This window comes from Rhinoderma darwinii, chromosome 13, assembly GCF_050947455.1.
Source record: "Rhinoderma darwinii isolate aRhiDar2 chromosome 13, aRhiDar2.hap1, whole genome shotgun sequence".
NCBI lineage: Eukaryota > Metazoa > Chordata > Amphibia > Anura > Rhinodermatidae > Rhinoderma > Rhinoderma darwinii.
Genome location: NC_134699.1, coordinates 21,659,000 through 21,674,386, shown reverse-complemented (window position 1 = coordinate 21,674,386; position 15,387 = coordinate 21,659,000). Strand labels below are relative to the sequence as shown.

General features: G+C 42.9%; 1 protein-coding gene across 1 annotated transcript; it reads left to right on the top strand.

Moving 5' to 3' along the window:
• The first annotated feature begins 2,602 nt into the window (after positions 1–2,602).
• Positions 2,603–13,125, top strand: CDC6 (cell division cycle 6). Its single transcript, XM_075845945.1, has 12 exons — positions 2,603–2,774; positions 6,060–6,233; positions 6,407–6,682; positions 7,652–7,851; positions 7,968–8,140; positions 8,746–8,852; positions 8,954–9,093; positions 10,764–10,864; positions 11,058–11,122; positions 11,397–11,608; positions 11,739–11,879; positions 12,337–13,125. Exons 2-12 carry the CDS (start codon positions 6,062–6,064, stop codon positions 12,421–12,423), a joined length of 1,674 nt encoding a protein of 557 aa, XP_075702060.1. The 5' UTR covers positions 2,603–2,774; positions 6,060–6,061; the 3' UTR covers positions 12,424–13,125.
• The last annotated feature ends 2,262 nt before the right edge of the window (positions 13,126–15,387 follow it).

Genomic DNA, 15,387 nt, shown 5'->3' with positions numbered 1-15,387 from the left:
TTTTCATAGGGACCAAGTAATCATGGAAAACTCTTTTAATAATGCTCTAGAGCCTTTAAAAAAATTCTTATAACTGTAGCCTAAAGTGAAAATGTCCTGAAGAGCCAAGTCGGTGAACTGTGATGGAGGCACGAGCTGAGACCCCCCTTACTTATACACTACTCCACCTGTAAGACCGCTAATGGGACACATAGCGGTGGTCTGCAAAGCATCAATAGTATGCACACTCCACTACTGTGAAGCCTAGAGTGGCGAGCATACATCTCCCAGGATGCACTGCTCTAGCCCGCAATGCTTTGCTTCCTCTATTGGCAAGAAAAGGGTAAACATTGAGCAAATTTGGTACTTATTCTTTTCTAATGTATATTTTACTCTGAAATAATCCAAACTTATAGATACTGAAGTCTATTTTGTATGTTGTAAAATAGTACTACGAGAAAACGGTTGAAAAATACTAAAATATAAATATATCTATATAAAATAATGTATTATCTCTTATTGGAATGTTTCACCTTTACTTGAGATGTGTATAGAAATGATCAATAATGGCGAATGTTATATAGAAAATGCGCAGCAGCATCTAAACGCGGGAAGATTTAGAAAATCTCATCCACTTTGCTGCTACTGTAAACGCTGCGGAATTTTCGCACAGAATTCAGTTGTGGAAATTCCGCAGCGTTTGCGCTACATGGGAACCGGGCCTTAGTAGTCATGGACGTAGGCCTACTACGACTCTGCGTTAGCGATATATTTACAGCCAAGGACAGGATTGGATTTCGGTTTATGAGATCAGGAAAGGCTTTCCTGTTCTCGCAGGTCAGAATTTAATCTGATCCTCAACTCTTAAAAAAAAAAATGGCTAGGGCACTGCGGGAAAAAAACCGCAGTGTAAACGTTAAATTGAACTGCGATGCGGAATTTAATTCCGCGCCGTGTCAATTTATGCTGTGTTTTTGTTGATTTTCCGTTGCAGATTTTCCATTTTTAATTCAATGGGGATGCAAAGCCCGCAACATAAAGCCAAGTGTTGCGACTTTTGCGGCGTATTCGCCGTGATTATGCCGCAAAAAATCGCAACTACAGGAAAAATAAAATCATACCCGAAACGCCCTCCTTATTCCTGCACTCCGGCCTCCTCAGATAACGTGGCATTCCATGTGACCACAGCAGCGTCACATGGTCTGCAACGTCATGCAGGGAGTCCGGAACGGATGTCGGGAGGGAGGGAGTAACTATGACCGGGTTTCTTCCGCAGGGGATAGTCTGTGCGAAAAACTCCTACGACGTTCGATTTTTGGGGCGGCATGTACTGCAGGTTCCAGGACGGACACGCGTGATTTTTACGAATCCGGCAGATTTCCAGCAGTTCCGTTTCCGCTGTGGAATCACTGTACAAAAAAACAACACGACACAAGATGCGATTTTTAGTGTGGAGTTTAATCTCCCCATTGAAGTCTATGAGCCAAGCACGCAGCCTCTCCGCGCAGAATACGCAGCGTAAACTGACATGATGTGGAAGGTGCCCCACAAAATATTTTCCCCACGACATTTCCGCGATTTATTTCCGCAGTGTGGGCCTGACACCTGCACAATCTCATCCGTTTTACTGCTGCTGTAAATGCTGCAGAATTTTCGTACAGAATTCTTTTGCGGAAATTCCGCAGCATTTACGTTGTGTGGGAACCCGGCCTAACGCTTATGTTGGCAGATCACAACTATTTACCCAATGGCAGCTGTGGCAGGAGACGTGGATCGGGCATGTTGTAATTCAATGCCCTATATTTTGTTGTGCGAGGTGACAACCTGCTATAAAAATATAAATGAATGCTTGGCCATGTATTCTGTTCATAAGGTGGGCTGGGGATACAGCTGGTTTCCATCCCGAGCCCCCATATAGTTGTATTACGGCTATCTGAATGTGGCCCTAGGACTTATGCGTGTGCCCGTTCTACGTGTAATATGCACATAGGCCCATACTGTGCCTCTTCTATGTATAGTGGGCAGAGGTGTTGGGGAGAATACATTGCCTCACAGGAAACGGTGGCACTTATAGAATTTTTTTTTTTTAACACCGGCACCTGTGGGGCTTGGGCAGTGTGCCTGGCACAATTATGGGGGCATTGAAAGAGGCGGGAACATGAGAAACTAGGTACTTCTACAATGTACGCCTGTGGGGGAGGAGGGTGGTGAAATACAAATGCATTTTAGCCGGTGTCCTCACTGCCACACGTCATCTTACAATGCTAAACATTAGTAACCGTAAACCGACATAACATCCATGTCTTATAGCATAACATTACTCCCATTGCTGGCCACGTATTGTGCACACGTACACTGACGCAAATATGCGGCGTTTACACGTGAAAAGCTTTGTGGATTGTTTGTCTAGATAGAAAGTCGATAATTCTCCTACCACCACCAAACAAATGTCCGCTCGCTGCCCCTGCGACATGTTAATAACGGATTTTTATTGGTAGAAGCAAAACCAACGCGTCATTAGATCCGCCCACTACAACCATCTCATTGGTTTATAGTAGGCGGGATGTTGACGCCGGTCTCCGGGAGAACAGCAAACTCTCGTCACTATCAAGCAACCAATCATTCCATTACTAGACTAGAACGTTGTCCAATCAGAAAGCTTGGCGCCAGATTCTGAGCGCGCTCTGCAACCAGGTTCTAGAGTTTGGCGCGCTGAGTTCATTCTGCAGCTGGCGGTCGGTGTGGGTTTATCGTCAGGTCATTCGTCTAGGACTAGTTGGGTCAAACATATTACGGTAAGTGTTTGCTGTATTTTATGTATATGTTTTATTCTGTAATTCTTTTATGTTTGAGAGAAGCGCTCTCCCTGCAAAACACCAGCCGGTTGCATTCAATGTATTGTATAACATACCTATGTGGCTGTAGTCACGGTTTCAGTTGTCTATTGGGCCACCGGGATCGCGGTGTTTTCCTATTAATCTAATTTCCTTATGCATTAAGTCTCTGTAAACGACAAATGTATGGGGAATGCATAAAATGTGCAATGCCCTTATCGAAGTTATTTTTACACTTCTCTCTTGTATACAGAAGTTGACGCAAATGCAGTGATATTTTGCTTTTTTTTTTTCATTTGGTGACCTTTTTTATATTGTGCCTCATATGTGTTACATGGCTGTGCTAGTGACTATTAGCACCTCCTACCCCTCCCCCCTCCCGGATAGTGATCAGCGGACTTTTCTGCAGGACACATGGGGTTTGTGCATCTTCAAGTGTCTGAAGATTTGATCACAATGACATATCTGCACTTTAGGTCTCGTTCACACGGCTGTACTGTATATCCATGTTGTGCTGATCCATGATATTATGCCTATAGTCTGCTATGGGTGATGGCACATAGGTTTTTCATGTTTGTTTTTTTCCCCTTACTAATTCATATAGGATCCGTGCGAATTCCAATGCGTACCTTGTTACAGAGGCTTCAAGTGGATAATACACATAATCTCACCGAGCCGTACTGTCTGTTATATGGAACCAAAGGGACTCTGAAGGCTTAAAGGGTTTATTCACATCTTATAAAGTGATGGTATGTTGGTAGGATATGCCGTCACTTTATGATCGGTGGGGGTCCATCTTCTCGGACCACGCTGAGAATGAGGGTTATGCCGTGCTGATTTAGCACTGATCTGCAGGTTTATGCTGCACTAAATGTTGTAGTCGGCAGCGCATCTCCCTGTGTGAACAGACGTGCTGCTGACATGATGGAAATGTATGAGGGCTGTCGATCATAGTAACGAGCGCTTGTTACCATACGTTACTGATCATAGTTCTTTGTGGGAGGAGCAAACCAGCGCCGATCAACGAGCTATCTTGTTGATCAGCGCTCGTGTTCATGGAAATATAACCATGTGGCCCGGTCGCCGCTGTGCAGGGAAAAACATTGGTCACAGTTATCTAAGCGATATGCAATCACTTTGTAAGATGGAAATAACCCTTTAAATTGTCAAAAGGAGCTTCTGGATCTTTAGAAACTCTCAACATGTTGTCAAATCATTTCCCTTTACTGCAGAGGAACGAAGCTTTGGACCCTCGTGGTGACATCGCGCTTCAAGACAAGGTCGGCGGCCGCCGCCGTATTGGTGATGCGGCGTCCTGTGTATTACCGACTTAAACCACTTCAGACGATTGAGTCCGATGTTACCTGTGCTCGTGATTCTTGTCTACTGTGGACAGAGGCATTAAAAACGCTCCCTATAGTAGACCTAAATCCATAAACACAATCTTACTTACCCCATGTATTGGTCCTTAGGCCATTGCTCCACTCAATAATCGCACAATCGTATTCACATTAGAACGCAGTGCGATGATATCTCTAACATAGGTTTATCGGGGAGCATCACGTTGCGTGTGTACATGTGACCTCATGCAGTCGTGAAACAATCTACATATCAAATAAGATTGCATTGCAAACCATTGAGGTCGACCTGTCACTGAGCCCCAGCCTAAAAGAGCACCTCCACTCAAAACATCTAAATGGCCATATGATAAAATAATACAGAAAGCACCGTATTCGTTGCATGACAGACACCATCCGCGCCCCCGATGGAACCCATTACATTAATGGATTCCGGCATGGTGTCAGTCATTTTACCGGATAAAAAGCGCAGCATGCTCCCCTTTTTGTCTGGGATTTTTGATCGGGCCTGTGACGGCAGCTCCAACGCAGATGTGAAAGGGGCCTAAATCGGAAGCAGCAGCCGGTGTTATTGGTTCACTTTTTAATTTGGCTTTTCTGGAACTAATGTCCTGATTTCAATCTGTTCCCATGTTTTATCATAACAAAGTGATAGTTTTGAAGAGAAGGTGATTCAAACGTAAGGACCGGTATGGCGGCACTTCATCTTGTCTCTGTAGAAATGGCCGTTGCAATAAAACTGGTAATAAGCAGAGATATTGCCATGTATCAAACTTTGGCTACGGCTCTTTTGATTTACTAATAGGGCTTGTCCACACACAACGGAATGGCTGCAGAAAATTTCTGCAGCAATTCGGTTGAAAGTCAGTCTTTCCGCTGCGGCAAAAACGCATCATTTCCTGCATTTTTTGCGGCAGTAAATGGCTGCGTTTTTTCCAGTGTTAGGAGATGCAGACCTCTCTTGAAAAACGCAGCAATTCTGCACACTTTCCATAGCAGGTATTGACGTTCTGCGGTCCAAAAAATATTGTGCAGCATGTGGATAAGATTTGTTATATCTCCTCCACTATGCCGCTGCTGCTGCGTACATTCTGGCCGAAATTCCGTCCGGAAAAAATGCGGTAATTTCGGAGTGTGTGGACGAGCCCTTATATGGCCATTTGAACCTTTAATTTGCTTGCGCAGATTCTGATGGTTTTTGTAGAGTTTCTAATTATCAGATTCTCTTATATTTTCTCAACCGGAGCTTTCTTTCCAAAAACCACTGATTTTAGAATGTATTTAAATGCAGAATTTGGTGCTGAAATTAATTTTTTTAAATAATAAAAATAACGTTTCCAGTTGTGCCTGGGTGATGCTGGAAGGGTTAAGCCTTGCCGCCTGGTTTTTGGCTAAATACTGATTAAACTTGTTAACCTGCATGCTGCCCTGCCTGTCTCATTCATTAAACTATAACTGCTCCCTGTTGATGTCTTAATCGGGAGCTTCCCAGAAGCTTGTTAATGAGAAAACTGGGCTCATTACAGTAGCGCGGCCTCGGGAATGTACCGTCAAATACAAAGCATCACTGTTGATTCCAGACTTATATTGGCAACCTGTGACTTGGCAGCTGTAGAGCCACGTTGTCTATCTCTATTTTATCTGCACATTACACATTTAACCTGTATATCATAAATATTGCATATCTGAAAATAAGTGTCCTTTTGTACGTGTTGCCTCGAGTAATTAAAGGTCTTCTGGTCAAATCTTCTGGAAAGAGCCATCGGTCTGCGTCTTTAATTCTGTGCATTGCGCACTTGTTCGTTTGTTCCCTCCTCGTCAGGTGATTTGTCAATTTCTGTGAAAAAATGTATATCCTCAATTTTTATAAAAAAACTTTTTTTTTTAGCCATGCCAAGCACACGATCCCAGTTTCAAAGCTCCATTCAGTTCCCCAAGACAAAAACAGCTAAAACTCCAGCTAAAGCAGGACTGCGTGTTCGTTCTAAATCAGAAACTGTAGCAACCGCGACGCTGTCACCTGCTTCCAAGGAGTTGCCACTCAGCCCACGGAAGAGGCTAGGTAAAAAACTTTTATTCTGCCGATGGAAAAGATCCGTCGTCCCCAACCTGTAGCTCCCCAGCATACAAAGAGTTAGTCTTGTAACAGCTGGAGAGCCACATGTTGGGACCGTTTGTGTAGATTGTTCCTTTACAAACCAGCATCTTACGCTTCTTCCTTTTTTTTCTTATTAGGTGACGATAACCTTTGTAACATCCCTCAGACTCTTAGATGTTCCCCACCTAAACAAAGCCGCAGTGAGAATGATGGTCCACTTAGTCCAGCCAAGGGAAGGCGACTTATTTTTGAGGACAACCAGGCTGCCGCAACTCCTTTGTCGCCCACCAAGAAGACGCAATACACTGTTGTGCTATCTCCTCATAAAAGTGGTCAAGAAACCCCAACCAGCTCAGCCCAACGTGGGTTACATGAGAGGAAGGGTGTGGGTACTTGCCTGTTCAAGCAGGAAGGTGAGTTTCATCTTGGGTATACTTATGTCATTAATTCGGTCATCGTATGTGGTTATTCAGTAGCAGTTTGCTTAAAGACTTACAATGCAAAATTGTTTATTAATGGTGCTCTATAAATACTCACTGTGCAAGGTTATTTATTTTATTTCTGGAAAATATCTACATTTTAAATGTGGGAGAGTTTACAGTTGAGAAACCAGGACACATCCCTCACCGGCGGACACTTCACATCTCCGCATACAGCGCGTGAGCGATTACAACTTAGTTTTCCTAGTTTTGGGGGGTTTGGGAGGGGGGGATAAAAGTGGTGACAGACTCCTTTTTTAATTAATATTTGTGGTAGTGTTAAAATTGATTGATTTATTCCAGGCTCATGCAAAAAGTAAAGATGGTGTTCTCTGCCCTCTCCCGTTTGCAATTGGTAGAACTTCCACTCAGGACGACCATGCTATCATTTGCCTAAAGAGGGCCTCTTCAGTAGGTCATATAAGTTGAACTGGTTATCTGACCTAAATAACGCTGTCTCCCTGATTGCAGCGGGTTTTCTTTTTATACTGGACCCCGCGTTCCAGAAATGTGGCCCACTGTTGCGTTGGCTCCCTATAAGCTAATTTGCTGTAGTTAGCCGACTGGTTGGAGCTAGCTTCCCTACCCCTGATGACCAATCAGCGTGAGGCGGCTTGAGGATAGTGCACGCCCTCTTGGCTAACTACAGTAAATTAGCATATAGGGAGCCAACATTACAGTGGGCCAGATCTCTGGAACAGGGGTGTCCAGGAAAAAAACTGCGCTGGAATCAGGGAGACATCGCTATCCAGGTCAGATAACCAGTTCAAATTATGACCTAGTGACAAATCCTCTTTAAGCAATATGGTGATGCCATTGCTGGTGCTGAGTCAATCACTATTCCAGGTTGCATTGCTGCAAACTTCAGTAAGATATTAATGTTCTGTTTTTTCATTTTTACAGCATCATGTTATCAGCGGGTGAAGTGCGCTCTTAACACGGCTGTGCCTAAACGTCTGCTGGCACGCGAGAAGGAAACTGCAGCCATCCTTTCCTTTTTGAAGGCCCATGTATCCTCAGAGAAACCAGGCAGCCTATACATCTCTGGAGCTCCAGGAACAGGGAAAACTGCCTGCTTAAACAAGCTAATACAGGAGAACAAGGTTTGGACACGCATGTTTTGGCATTCGCCTGTAGAATATTTTTATATTTTTGTGTGTGTAAATTTGTAATAGATGCATTCTGATTTTTTTTTTTTTGGGTGGTTTTTATATTTCAGGAGCTTCTGGAAGACTGCACGACTGTTTACATTAATTGCATGTCCCTACGCAGCTCCCAAGCCATCTTCCCTGCCATAGCAGAAGAGATCTCTGGAAATGGAAAGTCTTCAATACCTGGGAAAGATGTAGTCCGGCAACTAGAAAAGCTGGTCACCTCAAAGGGATCAATGATGTACGTATTCCGATTATATCTGCCTCCTGTTAATTATCTGTCTCCTACAGGACAGTCCGTTTCCTGGCTCAATCATTATTCCCAAATGCTGCTGATCTAATTTGGTAAACCGCACTGGATCTTGTTATAGTCCTAGCTGTATCTAGCTGCTATTTAGTTTTCTGTGCATATAAGGCCGGATTCACACGAGCGTGTGCGTTTTGCGAGCGCAAAAGGTCCATAACAGCTCCGTGTAAGCAGCGTATGATGCGCGGCTGCGTGATTTTCGCGCAGCCGCCATTATTATGACACTCTGTATATTTGTAAACAAAAGCACGTGGTGCTTTTCTGTTTTCATTCATCCTTTTTACTGCTGTTGGGTATGCTACTTCAATGGGTGCGTGATCCGCGAAAAACGCACAAATTAAGGACATGTCGTGAGTTTTATGCAGAGGACACGCTGTGTGAAACTCACGGACAGTCTGCACGGCCCCATAGACTAACATAGGTCCGTGCGAGGCGAGTGAAAATCACACGCGTTGCACGGACGTATTACACGTTTGTCTAAATAAGCCCTAAAGGTGTTGCAAAATGGGTTTCTGATTTCATGTTTCTTCCTTTTGCAGCCTTCTGGTGTTGGATGAGATGGATCACCTGGACAGCAAAGGACATGATGTCTTATACAAAGTGTTTGAATGGCCCTGGCTGGCTAACTCTAGAATTGTTCTTATTGGTAAGTAGTTTATTTTAAGCTTTGTCCTCATGTGGCTTGCAAACAGGGTTTTTTGTTTTTTCATTAAAACTAAAGTTTGATCATGTGTAATGTTTTTCCAGGGATTGCAAATGCCTTGGACTTAACAGACCGCATTCTGCCTAGGCTGCAGGCACGGCCACAGTGCAAGCCACAATTACTCAATTTCTCTCCATATACAAAAGACCAGATAGCCACAATCCTGCAGGACCGTCTTACACAGGTAAGAAACGCACAACGGCGGCATCTTGTAGAGGCTTCATTCATATGGGTTGGTTTTGTGCCAGAAATGTTTTCTTCTGACCAGATTTGGTCCCGTCTTTGGCATTCATACGAACCGTGGCCATGAGAAGGATGCCTGACGTGTGCTATGAATGTGCCACACTTTCTTCTAACACAAAACCTTTTCAAATATTATGGTGCTCTATTACCCTTGACTTTGTCAAACCTTTTTTGGCTAACCGTTCAGTAAGGCTTTATTCAGACGACCGAGTGTCAAATTGGTAGTTTTTCACGGCCTATTTGCACTTGTGCGTGACCTGTTTTCACGAATCCCTCAGACTTAAGGGAGCTGGGAAAACAGGCAAAAATAATACGTCTTATTTTTTCCCAAGCCGTTCACACGGTCTGTTAAAAGAACGACCATATGGATAGCCCCATATACGTGCATTCATTTTTAATGCAGCCGTGTGACGGCCGTTAATCAAACGTCCATCACATGCCCAACAATCCCTGTTGTATGAATAGGGCTGGGCAATTAAATCGAAAAGTAACAAACTAAAATTCAGCACAATTAATCAACGTCCTCTTGTGCATTTCGGTTTTCAATTATTTTTCATTTTCCCAGGCATTATAATGTGTGGAGGGCAGCTATAGGGGCATTATAATGTGTGGAGGGCAGCTATAGGGGCATTATAATGTGTGGAGGGCAGCTATAGGGCCATTATACTGTGTGGAGGGCATTATACTGTGTGGAGGCAGCTGCAGGGGTGGTATATTGGGGCAGCTATGGTGCATTATATGGTGTGATGAACGCTATGGGGGCATTGTCAGGGGGTATATTATATACAGTAGTATACAGCAGGCTCGAGTGAAATATAAGTTCAATGGTGTAGCATGCAAATAGCGGGTGTGGTATGAGAAAAGTGTGGCCTAAATCGTTCATTAATTGTAATCGAGGTTACATGTTAAATTAATCGTGATTTCGATTTAAGGCCATAATCTCCCAGCCCTTGGCCTTAGTGGAAATTTGATTCTTTGGCAGGATAAAGTTCTCTCTGAGTTTGGGGGTCTTGTGATCGATACCCCTTAAGTTTCCTACTTTGAAGAAGAGTGATTGCAGAATAGATTTGCAATAATCTATACGGCCTGTGTACTCTTCTTTCCTCCAAATTTTTATTCATTCAGCATCAGATTAAGCTTTTGGCAGTTAAAGGGGTATTCCAACCTTTAGCTTTTTTCACCTATCCACTGGATAAGTGAAGAATGCGAGATCAGTGGGGGTCTGACCGCTGGGAGCCACACCAATGGCCAGAATGAGGTACCCTGGTCCCGTCCCCCCCCCCCCCCCCAAGCTGCAAGACTGCTGCTAGGTGGCGTTCGAATAGAGCGGAGATTGAGCTTGTGCCGTGCTGCTCCATCTAATTCTGAAGCTGAGGGAAACAGCCAAGCCCTGTGCTCTGCTGTTTGTCAGTTACTATGACGTGAATTCAGGGAGTACTAATCCGGCCATGTTAAAAAAATTAAAAATTTGCTTGGTCGGTGAGCCCTTATGTGGTTCACTAATTGGAGACTTGTCTGAATATCGATCACTACTGTTTCTCGAACCCCTTTATCTCTCTCGTTCTGAAAGGTGATTTAGTTATTTAAGACGCCACTTTTATTTTTATGCAGATCTCTGGTGACGCCGTTCTGGATAATGCAGCAATTCAGTTTTGTGCTAGAAAAGTGTCGGCAGTTTCTGGAGATGCTCGGAAAGCTTTGGACATCTGCAGGTAATTACCGTTTTCTTCGCTTGTTTGGACGCACGCTTGGCGGTTATACGCGGTTTAAAAAAAATAAAAATGACTTCAGTTTTGATGCAGTTTTTGGCTCAGTTATTTGATCTAAAGACCGAGGTGGACTCCTTTTGTCTGGCTCAAAAAAAACTGTGTATATATTCGTTAAGTGTGTATTTCCGACTTGCAGACGCGCTGTAGAAATAGTGGAGTCGGATGTGAGGAGCCAGACGGTCCTGAAGCCACGATCTGAATGTAAGTAGATGGTTATCTCCCCTCGCAGTGCGTGCAGCATGGTAGCTGGACAGGATTTGACAGCTGCTTGTATCCTGCCCAGTTCCTCCTCTTGTTTTGTGACAATCTTGTCATCTGCATGGGTGTCGCTGTAAAACTGCAATCTGGGATGAATGGTGCTCCAGAGACGTTTTATTGCTTTGTCCTCTAATAGAATTATTAGAATTTATTCTTTTCACTGCTTTTGGCTGATTCTTCTAACTTTGATGTAGCTTCACATTTTCTTGCGTTCTAGCCGCTTCACCAGCTAAAGAAGCGCGGTGTGCTCCTGTGCCAAAGAAAGTCAGCCTGCCGCACATCTCTCGCGTCATCTCTGATGTATATGGAGACAAAATGTCAGCAAGCAGCGGAGGGAGCGAGACATTTCCTCTGCAGCAGAAATTTGTAGTATGCTCCCTCTTGCTGCTCACCAAACAGAGCAAAAACAAGGAGGTGACCATGGGCAAAGTGAGTTTACAACCTTAATTCCCCATAAAGCAGTTGTTTCTTTTATTGTACTATTACTACTCCTACTCCCCTATTAATATTTTTCAGTTTGCACTTATCCAGACTATTTTTTTTTTATTTTTTTTTCCAGCTTTATGAGACTTACAGCAAGGTATGCCGAAAACAGCAAATGACCATAGTTGGCCAGTCAGAATGCCTGTCCTTATGCCAGCTTCTGGAAACTAGAGGGATTTTGGCTCTCAAGAAAGCTAAGGAAGCTCGCCTCACAAAGGTGAGTGAATGTCCGATGTGGTTGTTGTGTGTACTCCTTCCACGTTGTTTTTGCATGTAAGGTGATCTGCTAGGCTGGGTTCACACGACCACATTAACGTCCGTAATGGACGGACGTATTTTGGCCGGAAGTTCCGGACCGAACTAAGTGCAGGGATCCGGGCTCCTAGCATCATAGTTATGTACAATGCTAGGAGTCCCTGCCTCACTGCAGGACAACTGTCCCGTACTGTAATCATGTTTTCAGCACAGGACAGCAGTTCCACGGAGAGGCAGGGACTCCTAGCATTGTACATAACTATGATGCTAGGAGCCCGGCTCCCTGCAGTGTGTTCGGTCCAGGACTTGACGTTAATGTGGCCGCGTGAACCCAGCCTAAGGATTGTGCAGATTACGTTTTTGTTGACTTTATTTCTTTCCATATTGGTTAAATCCTGCCTGTTTTTTTGCTTTTTCAGGTTTCTTTGAAGATCGAGGAGCATGACATAGAGCACGCGTTCAAGGACAAGGTTTTAATAGGAAACGTCTTACGTGCAGGGATTTAAATCTATTTTTTTTTTTCAATATACTTTGTTTTCTTAAACAGACATTTTAGTTGCATCTATTTATGAAGGTTTTTTTTAGGGTTTTTTTTAAAAAACAAAATCCCAAACAGTACAAAGTATAACCATACACAATCACATGAACAATGAAGCCTTTTAAGCACATCTCCTCCATTATTAGCTACTAAGACCATACTGAATTATTGATCATTTATGTGTAAAATGCTAAGTTATATATATTTTTTTAAACTGAACCTTAAAGGGGTACTCCCAACTTAAACATATCCGAAGAATAATGCCCTAAATGTCTGATAGATGTGGGGCCACATGTGCACATTTATCTCTTCATTATATACTATAGGCGTTACGGAAACTGCCACGCTGTGCTTTGAAGGGGTTTTATGAGATTTTATTTTTTGTATCCCCAGCAAATTACTTCATTTTTTTTCTTTTATGGGATGTGGCGCTGTTGCTATTTTTATTCAACCGTTTTACTAAACTGTGACACAAATTGTATCTAAACTTGTACATATTGTTTTAATTAGTACAGAAATACTGTTAATATCTGTTATGATGGTTTGCTGCGTCATGTGGCAGATGTTGATCCGTGTTTTAGTAACTATGAGGTACGTCCTGGTTTTACAGAGGCAAGTCTGCATTTACGATTTCTATTTGTCATCTTTTAATAAACTATGAAAATTTCAAGTGTCTGTTTCCCTTTATAACAGTCTTTCTGCTCCTTGAACATATAACTTTATACATACAAATATCCTGTTTGGTTTCTCCATAGTGCCCTAGTTCCTGCTTATCGCCTCATGAACAGGGCATTGTATGTGCCCCCCATATGTTGCTTCGCCTGACCGTGTACTACAACACTTCTAGGGGAATTTTTTTACTTTGGATTTATACAGAAACCTCCTTATGAAATCCGAGACGTATAGAGATACAGTACAGCCACGTGGACGCCATATTACAGCTCAGTACATTTGAGGTTGTACAGAGCTGTAACACGGCCATGTGCATGAGACCTTTATAATATCAATCAGATGACAACTGCAAGCAACAGCTTAAGTTATAGAGGTATAAGATCCTTTCTCCCTGATCAGATGAACGATCTCTCCAATATTGAGGTGTTTACATTAACGGCCAAAATGCAAATATATTTTTTTATTGTCAAATGTTTTGTTTTTATAGTAGTAATGATTAACCCCACAAAAACGTAAAACATTTTTGAAGCTGTAAACCAATTGGATCATCACCATAGCCAAATTTGGGCTTTATCACCATAGTCAACCAATCAGCTTTTTTTATTTATTTACTTTGTTTAGCTGAGCTCTTATTTGGTTGGTAAGAGGTCATGTAGACAGGTTTTTATAAATGTGGCCCTTTAAAAAAAAAAAAAAAAATGGGTTTGATCATCTGTTTTATAAGGCTCCATTAGCCCGAGGGGGAGGCTAATAGTCTCCTTTTCGCCTCTGTTTGACTAATGTTAGTATACCTGTATGGCATCAGTCACAGGTTAAACGTATAAATCGGGGAACTTTCCTAAGGTCGGAGTCATGGGAAGAGCATCAGGTAGTTCTCTACCTGGCGAGTGTGCCATTTTCCTGATGTCACTGAGGTCTGCAGCTTCCCTGGGCAGAGCGCTTCAGGGAGCACTAGGGGGGGGGTGGAAACAGATCACACAATACACCTATTTGTTGTCCGAGGTATATGTGTATTTCCGACAGAAGGAAAAATGTGATGGGAAGAGGACCTGATTTAGCTGCATGGACAGCTGGTAAAACTCTGTTATTGATTAAACATGCTTTCAAAATTAGGGTTTACCATCTGTTTCTGCAAATTCTAAATTGAAAGGTGTCAAACCATATGGCTGCACTTCCTGTTCGCAGTCTTGCAAGAAACTTGACACTTCTGATTTACTATATATATATATATATATATATATATATAGTACGTGTTCTATAGTTAACTAGTACGGATTGTGAGTTAACCTGTATTATAGCCCAGATGTGCACTCATAATTTCGCTGATTTGTTATTGGAGACAGTCCGCAAGCTTGCCAACAGACATGCCTCTGACCGCTTAGCATCTATGATGGGGGGGGGGGGTAGTTAGCTTCTTGCCACATGAGACTACTGTACAGTGGTGTAAATATTACTATACAGAATGCAAATCAGCCGACAAGCTCTGTGCAGACACTGAACAAGCAGGGGGTGCTTGGTAATTCCTACTCTGAAGCCTGCAGAATTCTGAATGGAGCTCTTGACTATATGATCTATAACTCAGTACCTGTACAAGACAATTTATGTATTTACAATGTTACTGTAGAATCGTTTTGGCAATTGGCCTGAAAGATCCAAGACACTATCTTGGCTTGATGAATGAGGCCACTAAGCCGTTTATCAAATTTAATTTGCCTTGGCTTCTAAACCTAGATGTATAGTCATCACTATTTTGCATGTTTATAGTCTATCCAAGCTAATTTTTGCACTCTTCGAGCCGATGCATCCTCTTGGCATACGCCGGATAGTTGGGGGCCTATGAATATGTTCGGCGTGTGTGCTGGGAGCTCTCCCAGCGCGTACCCCAAAGGTATTTCACAAACGTCATGTGAACGGAGCCTAATCCAGTGCCTTCTATGCATTGCATCAAGAAAATGTATACTTTCTTTACACCACCGAATTGAGAAAATGGAGGGCTATGTGTTAACTATACAGTATAAGTAAAGCACAAGTCTAACTACAAGTTCATAGCTCATAATGTAAACAAGCAATGTAAGACTACCAAGTCATAAAGCTGTTGTAGTACTCATATGTGACCAGATGGTGGCGATAAAGTCCTGCTTTAAAAATGTTGTTCCCTAAACAGCAACACTGGGGATCTCTACTACGCTAATCCATGTCCCAGGGTAAAGTCTTAGGCTGGGTTCACACGAGCACATTAACGTCCGTAATGGACGGACGT